Genomic DNA, 20,763 nt, shown 5'->3' on the forward strand with positions numbered 1-20,763 from the left:
CTATATTAATTGCGGGAGGCTACATACTTCTACTCTCCAGCCTTTAACTGCACATCTTTTTATAATCGTCCAATCGAGGAGTTTAATCATTTTCTACTGCAAAGCTCGCTTCGATTATCTGAGAAAAGGGTAAGCATATTTTGCCCCACTAATTTCTTACAAAGGAATTACAAGCTTGCAAAATATCAATTTCATTTCCGTTTATGTCATTAGAACATTTTAGCAGCATCAGACTCAGACTCAGAGTAAAAGTGTTTTACGTGCGTGACAGAATGATTTTGCTGATATGTGGATAATAGCGGCTTAAAAGCAATTAAAAGCGAGGGTCTTTAATGACCAATTCCAATGAAATTTTTGAAACTCTAGGCTCGAAGTTTAGCAACACACCTACTACTACTACTACTACTACTACTATGGCAACAACAACAACTACTACTACTAATATAGGGTATTTATTTTGCGCACATATCCACCTTGTTAGGTGCTCAAGGCGCTCCTATATTACCCGGCTATAAGCTAGGCGTTCATAGCGCACACAGCTTTTTAAGGAATTACTTCCTACCGGTACCCATTTACCTCACCTGGGTTGAGTGCAACACATTGTGGATCAGTTACTCGCTGAAGGAAATCACGCCATGGCTGGGATTCGAACCCACGACCCTCTGTTTCAAAGTCCGAAGACTAATCCACTGGGCCACAACGCTCCACATACTACTACTACTACTATACTGCTACTACTACTACTACTACTACTACTACTTCTACTACTACTTCTACTGCTACTACTACTACTACTACTTCTACTACTTCTACTACTACTTCTACTACTACTACTACTACGACTACTTCTACTACTACTACTACTACTACTATTACTACAACTTTTTCTTCTACTACCACTACTTCTACTGGCGTTCTTTCAGAACAGAAGATTCAACCAATGTGATTTTTTCCATCTGTAGCCTGCTGAGTATTGAGACGATATTGTAACGTATGGTTATCGATTTTAAAAGCAAGTTGTTATGTCCCATATTTTTCCATAATTTTAAACAGTCATATACGATGAAACGTGTTGAATCCTTTGTGATTCAACACGTGATCGACTCATATTTCAACTCGCAACTCTTTTGATGACAACCTTCAATTATAATTTTTAACTGACATAGACTGGTACTATTTTCTGCAGGTACCAATGCAAAACAAACCTGATTCAAAAGAATTGTATAATGCTTTTATCACCTTATTCGTGCGTGCCTGTGCTGGCTCCAATGAACATTCGAATAATAAAAAGTTCAGAGTTCTCGGATCGGATTACATTGTCATGTTTTCTGTGTCAATTCAAAACACACTCACTTTACTTTTATTTGGCTTGCCAACATAAATGCTGTGTAAGTCCACAAAACAGTAAAAAACTGTCACCTACACAAATCTAACTTGCCCACTATTTCCTCTATTACTAAACTTTGCAAAAATATTTACTCCGTCATGACCCTTTTATGAAAGCTGAAACATACATTGCACCTTAATTGGCTTTAAACTTTATGACGTCGCAATAGTTATTAAGTATTTGATTTAAATTTGCCTTAATAAAATAAAAAAGAAATACTAAGATGTGATCTGAATATACGAGTTTAAGCATTATGCTTAGCCAAGTAAAATGCTAAGAAAAACTTTTTCTTCTTTCTATGGAAAACTTTTAAAAGTTTTACATGCGGTGTGCCACAGGGTTCATTCGTTGGTCCATTGCTATTCATAGACTGCACTAATGATTTTCAAAAAGTGTAAACTTCTTTATACGTCATAAGTAGTTATGATACCCCGATAAGCTTTTTAAATTTGCTGAATTTTTCTGGGTTTATATTGCAAACAACGGCTAATCTATCTTCTATCCAAGAGCTCTGGAAGATATCACCGGAAATATAGATTCGCTAGACTAAATCTTTCGCCCAGATAATTCAAATGGCTCAGTAGCCATGGTAGCATTTTATGGTCTTTCACCACAGACAAACTCTATATAAATAGAATGCGTAATGCGAAAGACTCCATCAAAAAAGACGCGCACATGCGCCAGGAGGATGGAATTCTTGAAAATACCTCGAGATATTCAGTGAAATATTTGGATGACCTTTCAGTTTCAGCACTCTCTAAATTCATCAGGGTCACGTTTCATAAAGACTTGTTGTTGTAACAAATGAAACATTTCTGTAACGAATTTACCATCAGCCAATCAGATTGAAGTATTTCAGTAGCTTCTAACTGTTATTGCAAATTTGATTTTATAACCAGCTTTATGAAACGGGCCCTTGATCTAGATTTCTTTTCCTCTTACTCTTCCGAACAGAAATCGTGTCAATTTTTTACGAAACATCATGACTTGTGCGTCATTTGGGCTATCGTCCTTCATTTTTAGCTCATCCAGCCCGAAGGGCCAAATGACCTATTATGCCGTCCGTCGTCCCTCCACTTGGTGGGAAATTCAAAACTTCTATACAGAATTTTGGATTTCATTAGATATGCTACTTTGTGTGCATTTTTCAAAATTAACAAAATATGCTTTTGCTATATTTGTTGACAGATTTTGAATGTTTTTGCTTTCATCTGGTAAAGCTTCATTAGGTTCACCAAACTTCTACACAGAATTTTGAAAATTTGACCAGAACAATTTTTATGCTAATTTATGCGAAATTTATTCAGAAATCGCAGAAAATGCCTCTTTACTTCATGAGAGATTTTGATTTTTTTTCTTCTATCTTGTAGAACTGTATGAGATTCACCAAACGTCTACACAGAATTTTGAAATTTTCATTAGAAAATATTTATGCTAATTTAATTTATTCAGAAATCACAGAAAATTTCTCTTCTTTATTTTTTGACAGATTTTGATATTTTTCCATTTAGTAGAGCTGCATGAGGTACACCAAAATTGTACGCAAAATTTTGAAATTTTGCCTGCAAATTTTTTATGCTAAGTTTGCAAAATTTATTCATATATCACAAAAATGTTTTTTTTTCTTCATTTGTTTCAATTTTGTTTGCTTTATATGATAGCTCGAGGTGGTGATACAAAATTTAAACACAAAATTTGCTAATTTGTTCATATATTTTCAAAACTCACAAAAATTACTTATTTATTGATTAATTTAGATTATATTTGTTCCATCTGAAAGCTACATGAGGTTCACCAAGGTTCTACACAGAGTTAATAAATTTTGACTAGAAAGTTATTTATGCTTGATTTATATGAAATTTATTCATAGATCACAAAAAATGCTTCTATGTCATTTCTTCATCAATTTCAGTTCTATATCCTCAATTTATATCACCAATATAATTCACTACAGTGTCAACTGGGCTGAAATTAAAATTGTCTTAAATTTCGTTGCGAGATGCCTTATGAGATCCACATCATTGATGTGCTAGTTTCACAACTTAATATATACATGTATTGGGTCTTCATATTTTGGTTAAGGACTCGTTATATTAACAATTCATAGAAATTACTACTTTTTATGTATTGTGTTCTTCGTAGTATGTCGGGAGCAAAAATATCAAATCAGCCATTGGTCGTTTAATGTTCTTCAATGTGAGGAAAAGAAAACTCGAATCCGAGCTCCTCGAGTCTTTTCACACCCCCTCCTCCCCCCCCCCCTCTCTTCATCTTCAGACTATTCTCTTTGTACGATTTCACCACTGTATCATTAACTTTAGAATTGAATGACATGTTTGATTTTTTTATATAATTGTCGGCATAACGGTTATACCATGGCTGTATGGTTATACGGCCATCTATCAACTCCTATGTATTTTTTTTGTTCTTCTGTGTAGACATGGGAAGCGCTTATGGATTCATCTGGCCATCATGGAGCAGTACTGTTCACACTCGGTACATATGCCGGTTCAGCTTCGACGTTACCTCTGTATGAGATGGAAAAGTTGTCTCGGGCATTCAGTGCGATTCCTCAGCTTGTTATCTGGCAAATGAAGGGAGAACCACCCCCAGAACTTCAAGTAGGAGAGAATACCAAAATCATGTCGTGGGTGCCACAGAATGATTTGTTAGGTAAGGGAAAAGAAGAGTATAGGTTCTTTTCAACCAAGGCTGCAATATCGAAGAAGACGGAGAAGAGAGATGGGGCTTATCTATTAGGGGTGTGAGAATTCTGATTATTATCTGATTTCAGATATTTTTGTTTTGATTTCCAGCTTAATTTTGAGAGCTCTTTCTATTTCAGACTTTTTCAACATTCATCAGCTTTTTTCATACTTTTTTACTTGTGACCTCTCACACCCCTGATTTATGATCTCTGTCTTTGCATATCCATGAGGGGGTGAAATATCAGCAGGATCTAATTAATTAATCAAAATGGAAGATAACAAAATTATTTTTAAAAATCAATGATAAAGAAAAATTGAAACAAATTATTTGGAAATGAATGAAATTATTCAACATGAATGCAATGGATTCAAGATGAAAGCAAAGTATGCCCTAATGATTTTTTTAAAATCGATAGGCGAATAATGAAGGCGAAAGAATGGCTTAACTTGGAAACATAATACAGACCTTGATGAGCATTCTGATATGCCTCCCAAACAAATACCCCAGCAATATAACATTTAAAAATAAAGGATATGTTTTTCAAACTTCCGATTTCCTGTGTCAGGATGATAATAGCTTGGTCACATGACGATACGTGGCATGGTGCCAATTTGCCATGAATAATAACTCTTTATGACGCAGGTAAGGTCATGTAGCAAACCATAATAATAAAAGTGTATTTACATTGGTAGTTTTCACCGTGCATGGTTGGTAGGGTCCATGGTTTAACAAACCTTTGTGATGAGTTGGGTCCAATAAATGCATAATTGTAAGTTTGCTTCAGATTATGCTGTTCTGACACATACTACCGCGTACTCATGAGAACACGTTTAGGGACATAGATAATGTATTGTTGATGTCCTTCGTGACAATGAAGTCTTTGTCCAGTTTCGTCTTGGACTCTCCTGGACAAACGTCATATTTGCACTTTTTCTTCAGCTCCGATACTTATAAGGATGAAACTGCTGTTCCGGTTAACCAATTTTCGACAAAGACCTTATAGGGTTCGTCCTGCATCGCGATGCCAAAATTCCATATAAAGGCGTGTTAAATAATAATAATAATATAGGATATTTATATTGCGCACATTTCCACCTTGTTAGGTGCTCAAGGCGCTCCTATACCGTGTGGACCGACTAAAATACAGGGCGTGCAAGAAACTTGCGTTCAATTCCAAAACAAGCAAACAAAGGAAGAAAAATAAAATAGTAAGAAAGGGATTTTTTTCTTTTACAGTGGGTGCTGATGTTAATTTGACAAGCAAAACAGAAAAAAAGAAAAAAAAGAGGATTTCACTACAAAACCATAAGTCATTCATTTTGGTCCCGAAAAAATTTGACATGCTTCCCAGATTATGACAAATTTCACCAACTTTGATTTCTGTAGTAAAAAGGTCAAAATGTTTGCTCACTCGCTTTTTTCTCTCGCATGTTTTTCGAACTTTTCTCCATCTGCCATATCTAACCCCTCTCAAAATTGTGGCTCATTATGCCACTGCATGCGCGAATGAATTTTCCATTGTTCTGCCTTCTCGTGCATTCTTTCACTCTGTACAGGGGCGTCGATCCATTTTTCAGATTGGGGGGGGGGGCAAAATCATGAATCAATTTTCCGAAGGCGCTCGATCACACAAAACAAACACACTCACACGCACACACATATGCCTATATATATGTGTACATATATATATATGTATCTATATATACACACACACACACACACACATATATATATATATATATATACATATCTCACCAGCAGATTAATGCGAGCGCGAAGCGCGAGCTGAAAATTCTGATATTTCGATATGAAAAAAAAAATTAATGGAAGTTTTTAATAAAGAACAAGATATATATCCAACAAACGATTATTGCAAATCGAAGTGGGAGTTCTTTTGAGGTTTAGAACTGAAAACGGGACCATATTCACCAATTTAATCATGGAAACAAACGGCTTTTGTTACAGAAATGATGCGAGCGCGAAGCGCGAACTGAAATTTTTTTATATTACAATCTGAAAAGTGGACATTTAGAGCAAGATTTTAGACGAAGAACGAGTTGTGTATCTCAATCTCGCTTGCTGATTTCTATGTAACATTACAATCTTATTTTGTTTTTAGCACATGCGGAATTATTGGGGGGGGGGCAAAATGATATGTTTGCCCCCCCAATATTTTCATTGGTGGGGCGATCGCCCCCCCCCTGCCCCCCCCCCATAATCGACGCCTCTGAGTCTCTGTAGTATATCCTATGTTGGTTTGTGGAACATTCTTTGGTTCACGATAGATTGCCAAGAGGTAATTTCCTGACCTGATTTCTCGTACCCTTTTGACAAAAGGATTCGTGACTTAGCTATATCAATCGTCTAATAGTGACTGAAATGAGACTAGCAGTCAAAGACTGTCTGAGGGCCACAAGGAGGAGGAAGGGCTCTCTCCTACAAGGGCCCTTACATTTTCCCTGGAGCAGTGGCGTACCGTGGGTCACGGCACGGAGGGGGGGGGGGGGTGACCAGCAAAAAATTGAGTTACTTCGCCAGGTATACTGACCTATAATATAGACAATAAAGGACAGTGTCATTAAACGGATATGTTTCTCACTGATCAAAAAAAAAATGCGAGCGCTAAGCGCGAGCAAAATTTTTTGTATATATTGATCCCAAACAGGGACATTTTTTTTAAGGAATCCATTAGGAGTATACTGTCTCACCATAGTCATCTAATGCGAGTGCCAAGCGCTTGCTAATTTTGTTACATCTTAACACATGAAGCTCTTGTAGTCATTGTCATCATGATTAACAAACGCATCTACACTAATCGCATTTAGTTACTCATTTATTGAAAAAAAAATCTTTAACAGGGTTAACTTGTTAAGATAATATATACAGTGCTTTAAACATGGTCCTGTTGACATAGGAAATATCCAACATACAGAAAAAAGGCATTAAACAATTAAAATTTCAGATATTGCGAGCGCGAAGCGCGGGGTGGAAATTAGAAATTCAGACCTGAAGAGGGGCATTCTAAGGAATTCATAAACACCATACGTATTTCACTAACCACATGATGCGAGCGCGAAGCGCGAGTTGAAAATTGTTGATATTCTGATCAGAAAGACATTTTAAGGACTGAAGGACTAGAGACTTAGGAATTCATGAAGAGCAGACATATCTCACCAATCTACTAATGCGAACGTAAGCACAGACATGAAATGTTTTATATTAAGAACTTAAAGTCGGATAGTCAATTAAAGTAGCCATGAAAAAGAAGCATATGTCACTTACGTAAAACATTAATTACTTGAAGTGCAAGAAAATATATTTGGTGTAGATTGACTTGAAAACGACAAGTTTTAGTACAACAGGATTATATATCTCTTTTAACAGACAATGCGAGCACCAGGAACAATGAAGACATATAAGCCCTGAGCAAAATTATGTTTCATAAGATTATGAAAAAAATGTTACTTATGTAATATAACATAACATAATTATGATATAGTATAACATTATGATTATAACAATAATTTCTTCTTTCCCACTATACGTTTCTCAACCTTTCTCCATCGTTTTCTCCTTTTCCCCGTTTTTTTTTCTTTTGGCCAGCCGGCAGGGAGGCACGTGCCCCCCCCCCCCCCGTAGTTACGCCACTGACCTGGAGGTAGTTAAATTCGATAGTCCACCTGGAAAGATCAAACATAAAAAGTTGATGGATCTGAATTCACCGACGGGACAGTCGTAACCCCGCAACTCTGGTACAGGTGTGGAATATTCGAATATCATCGTTTTGACATATTCATGCTCTAATGTGGCTCAATTTATTAATACTAATCTACCTGTATAATAACCAAATTTCTCGATCTATTTTGATTTTGTCTCTGTGTCTTAGGGCACCCTAATATGAAGGCGATGGTCTTTCACGGTGGTAATAATGGAATGTACGAAGCCCTTTACCATGGTGTGCCTATGGTGGTCATGCCCCTCATTTTCGACCATCCCGACGTCGCAACCCGTGTCGTCGACCGCGGAATGGGCATTGAAGTCAATTTCTTTTCATTCACCAGCGAAGAACTTGCAAAAGCTATTAATGACGTCATCAACAATTCAAGGTAAAAGATTCATTAATAAACAAAGCAGTAAATATCGTGCCCATGCATCTATAGATGTAAACTGGGATCCAGAAGAAACTTATCAAACTTCACAAGCGCAATACACAAAGTCCAATCATTCAAAATGAACAAAATTTTTGACACAGGTTAGATTCAGTAACTTTTACGAAGCACATGTCAATAATTAAGAGATTGGGCCAATGACAAAGAGGCTGTAGCCCCTCAAATTATTGGCTCCGGAATTCAAAGTTTCAAAATTGCAAAAGAAAGACCAATGAAAATGAGATGGGATCAAACCAAATGGTCACTTCTTGGCTGAGAAGCACTGTTACTATGGTAACTATCGGATAAAACGGTCCACAAGTCCTGCCTAAGGGATATGGGCAATGTCACATCTCAGTTTTTAGACAAAATCCTTTCACGAAACGTTCCTTGTAGGGAAAAATGAAAGTGTGAAGTTAATTAGAATGACAGTTGATGTTGTCAATGAACTAAGGTCCACCGGTTCGAATCCAAGCCATGTCGTTTGTGTCAAGATTTAAGATTGTCACGTAAAATCAGAAAATAAATCTAGAGTCGGCGCACACATCAATGTTAAACTATTCTTAAGGACGTGAATTAGTCTGTTAAACTATTCTTAAAGAGTCTTTATTGGCGGAGTGGAATCGAAATAGGAATCTGGAAATCGTTTCAAAAGAACATAACGAGAACGTGTCATGAACGGGCAGAGCAGGCGAGAAAGGATGTGATAAGGGGGAAAATTGACAGTGTATAATTGGTTGTGTGATAGATGGGGCTTTCAAATATATCGTTGCACTATTTCATTCAATGAATGGTTTACTAGTATTCAGCAATAAAATTAAACACATGACTTACAGCCACAAGACTGTATTCATGTTCACAATAAAAATGTATAAGGTTCATAAATGGGCAACATTAAGACAATATACAAATAGCGAATAGGCATGAGTGCGATGGTGCGAGATTTCGCATGAGGTGAAAGAAAGATGCTCTATTCAACGAGGCGTTAGCCGAGTTGAATAGAGCGTTTCTTTCTTTCACCGAATGCGAAATCTCGCACCATTGCACGAATAAGAATATTCGCTATTTGTGTTGTACAACGCCTCGGAATCTAGCGATAATATGGAAAAACAGAGTTTTTCCCTCCAGTAATCTACGAAAAGGGAGCAAAAATATTGAAAGCGAAAAGCAAAATCCCACAAGCCGGGCCCACAAGCGCACATGATCTTGGACAGCATTGCGCATTTAGCCAGCGGGTTGTACGCGCATTGTCATCTTATTCAATGAAATCGCATTGTGACGTCACCTCCTAAAGCCGTGCAATGGTACATTTTGGACGGTACATTTTGGATGGTACGTCTTGTGTCCAACGGTACGAATGTGTGACATTCAGCCTCCCATTTGATCGCGTACAACAAGCTAAGTAGGCGTTGTACAAAAAAACTAATCATACAGGTACATCGAAGAAGTTATGGTAAGCTTAAAACATGAATAGAAACATTTCTTAAAAGTTTTATAATAAAGCTATTCAAAATAAAAAAGAAGTTTCGACAAACCACTTCTAAATGTCTATCCTCGTTCCGATCCGAGTATTTCTGCATATTTGCTCTTCAAAATTTAAACTGTAAAGAAAGCAGATCCTTTTTGTATATGTACATAATACCTTCAATAAAGGCAATTTATCGTTGCATAAAATTCAGATAAATGGATAAATAGATGTGAGGAAAAAAGTCAAAAGTGATTTGACATCTAGATATACATGCGTGTCCCGGTTTAGAATAGCGCATCACGCGCGAATATCTATCCTTCATCCACCTCACAAAAAGCGCCAGTCTCCATTTAAAACTTGTTTGAGAGGGCAAATGAAGACTAATGTCTTTCCAAAGGAAATTAATGACGACCATGGCCCTGGGAAGCGGTGGTGTGGGGGTGAAAAATTTCCTTGATGATGCTGCGTGTATTATTCTCAATATAGGCAGCACCCCCATGTATTCTAGAAGATGACATCCAAATTTACGTCCACATTTTCAATTTTTATTTTGCTTTTCCAATTTCTCGGAACCCCTTTGGTCTCAATTTTGTAGCGAAAACCTTTTTTTTTTCTTTTCAAATTTACATCAACACCCCCAGTAAACAAAATCGTTCCCAGGGCCCTCATAACGACCACGTTTATATTACAGCCGAATATAAACTAAATATGACATGTTTTAATGAGTGTTTTCAAACACCATGACTATGTAACGGCAGAGGATGCCTTTCGCGTAAATTCTAAACATTGGCTGATCAAAGTTATCGTACCACTTTCAAATTGTTTGGTTGGCCGAAGAGCGCACCCCCCCCCCCCCCCCCGTCGCGCCTTAGGTTGTGCTTCGCAACACTTTCATGGCGAGTCCACCCCAAATTGATATGAATAAAAAGAATAAAATCAGGCAAGCATAAACTGAAAATTTTATTAAAATCAGATGTAAAAGAAGACAGATATTACAGTTTAAAGTTTCGCTTAATTTCACAAAATAGTAATCTGCACATCCTGGTCTGTGCAAATGAGGGGACTCATGACTTCACCCCACTCACTCTTTCATTTGTATTTTATTTAATGATTGATTTTTTTATAATTGTCTAATAAAACAAAGTTTTATTGATTCGCCACTGATGCGTGATGAGCAACTGATGTCATGAATGTTATGATTTCTGATTAATACACAATTTTATCAAAATGAAAACATAATTATTGTTTCTTGTTTTGTTTTGCATCGACGGATAACATTGACTACCGTACCTGCAACCGTGCCATCGATGCGTTAACTCTGAGATATCGTCGTTTCTCCATTTTTAAATCAATTTTCTTGAGGATGATCAGTGTTTGCTGCATTTAAATCGACAACATGGCCACACAATTTTGGACACAATCATGATGGCCCATTTTCAATACTGTCTTCAACGCAAGAAAGACCTCATCCTAAAATTCAAAACGATGTACACGCGGAGCACCGGACGGTATATGAGATAGTTGACACCCGTCGTAAAAGCATCCCTCGTTTTAAAGCAATCTATTCTACTTGGGAGAGGGAGTGTATAACTGATCGAGACTCTTCGTCTTGTGATTCACTGTCATCGGATGATGTGATTTACTGTCATTTCTGAAACAAGGGTCACACTCGTACCCCGAACCAGTGACTCACTGATGGGGGGAGATTGGGGAGGGGGTTCTTGCCCCCTCCAAAATCTTTCACGAAGGAGAAAAAAAAAGAAACGGAAAGAGAGGAGGGTGAATAGAATATTATATTCTGAATATTATGTCAAAATCCATCACAAAATTTGATTTTTGTAATAATAATGTAGAAATTTTTGCTCGCTCGCAACTCTTTTTTCTCCCATATTACGCGATTCGCCATATACCCAGCCCCTCAAATTTTCTTTTGTTCATTACGCCACTGCCTCGAACAAAAGGGGTCTGAAAGGAATGTAGTTCATATCATATCACTTATTCTCCGAAGATGTGGGATTTCATGCCGGAGAGTGTTGTAAATCTTAGGAACCTCTTCAGCCGTTCTCATTTACGAACATATTTACATCTCGCGAGGAATTGTTCAAACCAATATGAAAAAGAAAAATCGCCGACCATGTACGGAGATGTACACTGTTAACAGTGTGCACGAGATGTTGTTGGTGTCGTCGTTTTCTGGAGGGTTTTTTCAGTGAGGATTTTTAGATTCAAGACATTTTTTAAAATTTATAATGGAAAGGTAATGCAGTGACAGAATCGGTTTGATAAGCCGGGGAACTAGCCATTTCTCGTTTTTCCAAGGTTGCAGACCTGCCCTGCTCATACTGTTGAGTGAGCAGTGGACTTATGTATTGGCGGCGGAAGCCCAAAAATTTAGGGGGTGTCCACCTGAAATCTTGGGATGGACACAGGTAAAAAAAAATTGACATGCGCCCCGAAAAAAGGTTATCAACCTAAATTTTAGGAGTTGCTAATCAAAAAATTTTGACAAGCAAAAAAAAAAAAAAAAAGGTCATCAACAAAAATTTTAGGGGGGGACAACACGCGTTTCAGGGGGGGTCCACGTGAATTTAGGGGGGACGCAGGAAAAAAAATTGACAACCAAAAAAAAAAAAAGGTTATGAAAAAAATTTAGGGGGGGACCGTCCCCCCCCCCCCCGCTTCCGCCGCCTATGGATTTATGTGAAAAAAAATTTGAGGGGGCGAGATGTTGCGTATAATCATATCCCTTTCAGGGTATGAATAGATTTTGATTCATATCTTTTAAATTGCTTTAAGGATTTAATGACTAAGAGAATATAGACAAATTAATATGCAAAATTATATTGGACGTAATAGAATCGGACAATAACCTACATGGAGATAATATAAATGAAAAAGGGAAGAAAAATAATGAATAAATTGAAAAGATACTATGAATAGATAAAACGACGCTTTTGTATATTATATAAAAGGCCAAACTCACCGTAAGTAAGACTAGGGAACAAGTGATATAAATCGTGGAAATGACTGATACTGTCGGGAGAACGTAAGTAAATCTAGGGAACAAGTTTTGTATGTCGGGTTATAAGTCGATGAAATAAGTAATCGAGAGAATTAGTATTTCGTGTAAGTTGGAATAGAGGGAGTTATGGGCGAAACTGCTGTGCATACGTTGGCTCAGTATACAGTGGTGCTAAAAAACTCGTGAACCCCACCAGAATATTCACATATTTCAAGTGTTAAAGTTTAGATCTGTCATGTTTAGATATTTGATTGTGAAGTCAGGTGATAAAATATCAAAGTTTGTTTCTCTGGGCCCGCCGAAGTAGTGATGCTTACATTCAACTCTCGGCATGAAGGGGTGCATTTTCTAGTGGGGTTCTTTTTTAGAACCACTGTATAACAGTTGACAAAATATCCGGGTGCACAGTATCAAGCACACTGTTCTAGCAAGGATATATCACCCCTATATCTCCTTAAAGTTCTAGAAATAATCTCCCTCTGCAAGTAGCTTCCTATTATGTTTCTGGACCGGGAGTATGGTTTATTCTTTTGTACGAGTTGTTTACTTGCATACCTGACTGCTCTCAAATGATTTTAATCTGTTATATTCCAGTCCCCCAAAATAATGGTATTTTACTCTACTCGGTAATTGAAGGGATAGTTAGTCATTCAGCATGATTTGGGTAATTGTGGTCAAATTTTACATATAATGCGTTGGCGCAAAGTTCAGCAAACTTTAGAGAGAGTCCCGAAGGAGGGTGCTAAAAATAATCATGGACCTAGTAGGTCCATGACATAATCACTTTATAATCCCAAACTTACCGAAGCCATTCATTCGGTGGCGAAGGTGGTGAACCTTTGGAATCAGATTTAAGGCTTCGATAGATTTTTGTAATGCACTGTTAAAACGCTTGATATTTAACCACGTTAACCGTGACTCTAAACAACTGTTGTAAACTTTTAAACTAGTTTTTTAAACTTTTTAATAAGATTTTCTTTTAAAAAATTAACAATTGACGGGCTCAAACAACGTGCTTCAGATTTTAATCAAACATCTTAACAGTAACTATGATCAAGAACAGTTCTAATAATTTATTATCCATCCATTGTTTTGAATTAATGGCAACACAGTCAGATAACATTTTTAATGCTCCATTTCGAGTTCTGACAATGAGTAAGTTGATGTATCTTTAAGGGACAAGTCCACCCCGGCAAAAAGTTGATTTGTATAATAAGAGAAAAATCCAGCAAGCATAACACCAAAAATTTCATCAAAATCGGATGTAAAATAAGAAAGTTATGACATTTTTAAGTTTTGCTTATTTCACAAAACAGTTATATGCACATCCTGGTTGGTATGCAAATGATGGGACTGATGACATCACTCACTCACTATTTCTTTTGTATTTTATTATATGAAATATGAATTATTCTAATTTTCTCTTCATTGTCCTGTGAGACAAAGTTTTATTCCTCCCTGAACTTAATGAATATGTGGTATTACCATTGTTATAACATCTTATGGTTCAGTTAAGTTGGTCCTTAATGTCCAGTAGCGGACCGTGACCCGGAGTAGACAAAGCATTGGGGGGGGGGCACTGCATTGTTTGTGAACAACGCTGTGCCCCCCCCCCCAATGCTTTGTCTCCTCCGGGTCACGGTCCGCCACTGTTAATGTCAAATTGTTAAAATTGTAATATTGTTTAATTCAAACAATATGAAACAAAAGAAATAGTGAGTGAGTGACATCATCGACTCTCTCATTTGGATGTAACTGGCTCGTTCATATAACTATTTTGTGAAAAATAAGCGAACCTTTAAAATGTCATAACTGGGGTGGACTTGACCTTTAAAGGACATGTCCAACCGGCCAACAAAAAGTGGATTTGAATAAAAACAGAAAATTTAACAAGCACAACACTGAAAATTTCATCAAAATAGGATGTACAATAAGAAAGACATGACATTTTTAATTTCCTGTAATTCCTGGGGGGCAGTTCCTTTGACGAGTGGATACCATGACTGACCATGGGGTTTCCAAAAGTACCCCAAACAGTTTTCCATGTTCTGAAAATGCACCCCTATTCACAAGTATTGGCGTGTGAAACCCTATTACCTTAACAAGTATTAGAAACAAAACGGTACCCTTGACACTGTATATATCGTGAATTGATTCCCTAAACAAGCAAGTCCAACTATATCATAATTGTTATGTCACGGACGTCGGCTTTACCTTTACTTTCATTGTGGGTTTAGTACCACCCACACACCTTGCTCAAATCGGACCCCAAACACTGACGTAAAATGTTTGGGCAAAAAGTACATCCTTAATAGGTATTTTGGTCTTTTTATACCCTCGAAAATTTGACCATAAACACACGTAGTTTTCCTAGCGAAATGTATACATTTTTCATTATTTTATTGTTTTTGACACCATTATTACCCTTGATACGTACGTAACGTGCCCTATCTTGAAAAAGAGATCCCCGGTTTTTGGCCACGCATGGTATCCACTCGTCAATGGAAGTGCCCCCCCCCCCGGGTTTAATTCTACAAAACATTGTATGCACCTCCTTGTCTGTATGCAAATTAATGAGGGGACGGATGACATCGTCCACTCACCATTTCTATTGTATTATTATGAAATATTCTTATTTTCTCCTCACTGTCCCGTGAAAGTTTTACTCCTCCATGAACATGGGGTATTACGATTGTTTTACCTTTTTATGACTCAGTCAAGTTTGGTCCTAATCGAATGTCAAATATGTAAAACTTAAAATATTGTTTAAAACGAATAAAAATAGTGATAGATGTCATCGACATTTTAATGTGCATGTCATTGAGTTGCGCATAAATGTTTTGTGAAAAATATAAAATGTCATAAATTTCTTATTTTACATCTGATTTTCATGAAATTTTCAGCGTTATGCTTGTTGGATTTTTAACTATTGATTCAAATCAACATTTTTTCTCGGGTGGACTTAACATTTGAAAGATGTTAAGTACAGCTTATGTTAATTGCCCATTCAGACGCGATTATATTCGGGCGTGCAGTCATGACGTGTTAAATCCGTGTGCATTACAGGGCACCAACATACTTTAAAAAAAATTACATGTCAGCTCACTACATGCTGGGTACAGTTCAAGACATGGTGTAACAGATATATTGATGGCACTATAACAGATCTCGAGTCAATTTTGATAAAAAGAATTGATGAATATAATTGTAATAGAGTTATTTTTCTCGGTTTTTACAGCTACAAGGAGAACGTCCTTCGATGGTCTTCCATTTTTAAAGCCAATCCTCAGCGTCCAATGGAAAGAGCTGTCTTTTGGATCGAGCACGTCTTAAAGTATGGTGGAGATTACCTTCGCACGTCTCGAACGGATCTCTATGTATGGCAGGTCTATTCAATCGATGTCTACGCCTTTCTCCTCTTCGTCATCTATCTGTGCTACCGAGTCCTCAAATTCATTTACATCAGGCAATATTTTCGAATTGTTTGGAGCCGGTTTTGCATCATCATCGGTTATCCGCTTCGGAGGGTTTGTCCAGCGTCCCTCCGATTACAACTCAACATGAGTGGCAATCTTGGAAGGCGATTCTGGAGAAGGCATCCTCCTCGGGAAAACGGAAAAGTGTGAAACTGTTTTTTGTTGTCAAACTCTGGTAATTTTCAAAGCCCATTTTTAGACAATATACAGTTTTATGTTTTTGAGAATTTCGCCTAAGTTAAATTGTGCTTTAGAGGCTGTCAGTCTATGCAGTTGGACGATTGGTTGTGTTTTCCAAAGATGCCATTGAATTTCATATTATCATACTTGACTTGTCTTAATATTATTTGTATTAAAAGAACACCAGGGGATGTTTCATAAAAGCTGTAAATTACGCTTGATTTTACTGGCCGTTTCTTGCGGGGGAATATTATACCCCTAAATTTGACTGTTGAATAGTCGTGCGTAAACTTGTCTGTAATTTACGAAAAGCTCTCACCTGGCAATACTGCCTTTTGCAAATGAAAGAAAAAGAAAGAAAAAAAAGGAATAAGAGGGGGAACTCCTCGATTGATTATAATCCCGGCCCGTCTATGACATTTGCATGTATAGGCGAATTGAGGTAGCCGGTACGTAATTAAAAAAAATTATCAATACCCAAATCAAATAAATACAATGTATGACAAGCGTGTCTTTTTGGCGATGGGGACTTGATCAATCAGACCATCACTTAGCTTTGCGCCCGGGGGGCCACTTACATTGGCGAGTGGATACCATGCGCGACCAAAAAAAAAACACGTAAAAAGGATGTCTTTTTCACGATAGGGCACGTTACGTACGTTACGTGATAAGGGTGTCAAAAACACAAAAATAATGAAAAAGGGTATCTATTTCACTAGGAAAATTACGTGTTTAGGGTCTAATTTGAGGAGATGATAAAACAAAATTAAAATGTTTTATAAAGGATGTCCTTTTTGCCCCAACACTACGTGTTTAGAGTCCGATTTGCGCGAGGTGTAAAAGGTGGGGTCGTACTAAACCAAATAAGGTAAAGCCGACGACCGAAGGACCCGTAACAATAAAACATTCCTGTACTTGTTTAGGGGTTCATTTCAGAGAAGTTTGCCAAGAGTATCGTTTTGCTTCCAATACTTGTTAAGGGTAGGGTTTCAAATGCCAATACTTGTTAAGGGGTGCATTTTCAGAATATGGATATTACGTGTTTAGGGTGCTTTCGAGACCTCATGGTCGCGCATGGTATCCACTTGTGAATGGAAGTGCCCCCCCCCCCCCCCGGGGCTTTGCGTAAAATGGTACCAAGGATTATAGTATAATATTGAACCCATGAATTCACGTAAAGAGGCTTTCATGCAGTTCCTTTTGCTATTTAGGCTCCACTTCAAAATTGCTAGGGTGATAATTATCCCGGGGGGGCACTTACATTGACGAGTGGATACCATGCGGGACCAAAAAAAACCACGTAAATAGGATGTCCTTTTCACGATAGGGCACGTTACGTACGTAACGTGATAAGGGTGTCAAAAACACAATAATGAAAAAAGGGTATCTATTTCGCTCGGAAAATTACGTGTTTAGGGTCGAATTTGCGGGGATGATAAAACAAAATTAAAATGTTTTATGAAGGATGTCCTTTTTGCCCCAACATTTCGTGTTTAGAGTCTGATTTGCGCGAGGTGGAGAAGGTGGGTCGTACTAAACCAAATAAGGTAAAGCCGACGACCGAAGGACCCGTAAAAATAAAACATTCCTGTACTTGTTTAGGGGTTTATTTCAGGGAATATTTGACAAGAGTATCGTTTTGTTTCCAATACTTGTTAAGGGTAGGGTTTCACACGCCAATACTCGTTAAGGGGTGCATTTTCAGAATATGGAAATTACGTGTTTAGGGTGCTTTTCGAGACCCCATGGTCGCGCATGGGATCCACACGTGAATGGAAATGCCCCCCCCCCCGGGATAATTATATAGCCGGTTTATTAACATGATTCGGTATAGAGACAGGCTGTGATAAAATGGGCCTAAAGTAGGGTTTCTTACGATCAATCGATATTTTCTGAACATCAGCTAGCGATGTTTCGTTTGATCACCCACCCAATTACACACTAAGTGGATATGCCTTTACCAACTTCACATCTCAAGTAAGCATGAAATCGCGTAAAGCCTTTTTTCTCATTTGTCCTCTTATTATTATCATTGTTATTATTATCATCATTATTATTTTTACTGTTATTACTTTTTTATTATTAATTGTTATTATTATGATTATTTATTTCTAATATTATTATTATTATCTTCATTATTATTATTATAACTGTTAGGGTTTTCGTCATACATGTATATAGGGTGGTCTCTAAGGCTGTCAGTTTCTGAAATCTATGATCAAATGGGTTGACCTTGCCGAAATCCCTTGCCTTTATTTCTCGGCAGAAGTTTAATTGTCTTTCCCTAGAACATTATGCAATTTGACGTAATATTTGTGAAATATATTTTTATGCTTATGATTTTATGCACCATATTTCGTGCACGAATGATTCGCAATTATTTCCATAGTATTATTAAAATTAAAAGCATGTGATTATTAGATTTTGAGTATGGAACATTCCGCACAAAAACCATTACTACAGACTGAAAGGAATGTATGTCGTATAATGAAAGGTATATACTTATGAAACGTGCCATTGATATCGATAGATATAAACTATTGTTGAAGGCATGTTGAGGTACAATGATATATGTGATTGTTTGTTTGTTTCGATTCAGATTTTTGGTATTATCGGGTCACGTGGTGAGATGCTATATAAACATGAATAAATCTGTAAATATTTACCAATGAATCGTGTATTATATATTCCTCCAAACATTCTTGTTTATTTTCATGCAATATTCGTCGTTTATCCAACCTGTCCACTGTGTATAACTTTCAAGATTGTGCATGTTTAAAAAGGAAATGCCGCACGAAAGAAATAAAAGAAAGATGACTCTGCTCTCGCAATTTTAACTGACTACTTTGCATGCTAGACAGTAATGTTGGTCTCGAATATTGTGACTGCATGGTTTAAAACCGGTCTCCGACATGGCTAGGCCGACGGTTCCTTGGTTACTTTCATTTTTATTGAAAATCATGATTACACCTTTATATGTAAATGCCTTCCAAGGAGATTTCATGTTAACATAATTCATTGAACATCACCGTGACGTAAAGTGGTCTTATTAGTTTAAAAGTCAACAACAACATTAGGGCTCCCAAACCCTTTTCTGCTCTTATACGTGACATTCCCTTTGTATCGTGCTCTATTTACCATAGTCCCTTTGTATCTCCATGCTTTCACATTCTCCCCCTTAGTGTACACTGGATGCAAATATTAGTTTTGTCACATGAGAATATTTTTAAAGCAAATTTATCTTTTGAACTATTTTAACGAGATAAACTTCTCTATTGAATGTAACTTGTCATATAAGTGCACCCAACTGATAATCTAGTAATTTTTCAAGAACATGCGGTTTGTTTTAAATGACATTTAAAACAAATCTTGTTGAAAATGTATTTGAAGCAAAACGTATTAGTATACACGTCTAAACCTGTGTCATTGACAAAGCAAAAAAATGCGAATAAAGATGTGAGTTCCATGTTGTGCATAGGCCTACGTATCACAAATTATAGGGCCTGAGGTTGCAAACTTCAAATGTCTCCATTTACTAGCCGAAATTTACCTTGATTCATAATGATAATTTTCAATAATAGGGATGCCTAATACCATTTTAATATTAACAAAAATTCTTAGAACCCCGTTTTAGAGAGTTTGGTGAATCTTTTTAGCATGAGATGCAAAGACACACTCCGATTGAAAGTCATGTTGCGTGATGATTTCATATACGAGTGCAGGATCCGGTTTCATTGAGACTTGTCATAGTAATTTTAACAAACGGAAATTTTTTTATTACAAGTGTATTATATCAGCCAATTGAATATTGAATGATTTCAGTAGATTTAAACTGTAATTGGTTATTATAAAACATGTTTTATGAAATGGACATCAGTGTCCTTACAGATAGGCCTACTCAAATCTTTACGAAGGATGTATTTTTTTCTTTTAAAAGGGAGACAAAATCAGACCATATTTTACGTTTCAATTTATGTATTCAACAGCGACATAATTATTGTTGAAGAGAGATGTGTGTGCGAGGTTTTTCCTTATTTCTTCAGATCTCTAAACTATGAAGGGCTGTAAATAACTTTGATGCTTTGAAAGTTTTGTATGCAATGTTTGGCTATATTTGTTATATTACAGCATGCAGTTTTAGAATTTTTCCCTTCATTGTTACTCGATTTAAAAAAAAAATGCAGGTCGTGATTACTTCAGTCAATTTTTTTTATTTCCTTTTATATGTAAAAGTGCAATACAAATCTTCAAAAAAAAAAGATATTCAAAGGCTGCATTATCTGTCATTTTTATGAATGAAAGCATTATTAATTGTATATGACCAAACCATTTGACTGCGACTTATGTTTTTAATAAACTTTGAATTGAAATGA

The 20,763-nt window shown here is 36.8% G+C and overlaps 1 protein-coding gene across 1 annotated transcript in view; it reads left to right on the plus strand.

The window, feature by feature from the left end:
- The window catches only part of LOC121414883 (UDP-glucuronosyltransferase 2C1-like), a 31,787-nt gene extending 14,758 nt beyond the window's left edge, over nt 1–17,029 (plus strand). Inside the window, exons 2-4 of the mRNA XM_041607936.1 lie at nt 3,826–4,060; nt 7,983–8,202; nt 15,973–17,029. Coding sequence (XP_041463870.1) covers nt 3,826–4,060; nt 7,983–8,202; nt 15,973–16,360 — 843 coding nt within the window. The 3' untranslated portion in view covers nt 16,361–17,029. The remainder of the gene's footprint in view (nt 1–3,825; nt 4,061–7,982; nt 8,203–15,972) is intronic.
- Nucleotides 17,030–20,763: the final 3,734 nt, after the last annotated feature.

Source organism: Lytechinus variegatus, chromosome 1 (assembly GCF_018143015.1).
Source record: "Lytechinus variegatus isolate NC3 chromosome 1, Lvar_3.0, whole genome shotgun sequence".
NCBI classification, from domain to species: domain Eukaryota; kingdom Metazoa; phylum Echinodermata; class Echinoidea; order Temnopleuroida; family Toxopneustidae; genus Lytechinus; species Lytechinus variegatus.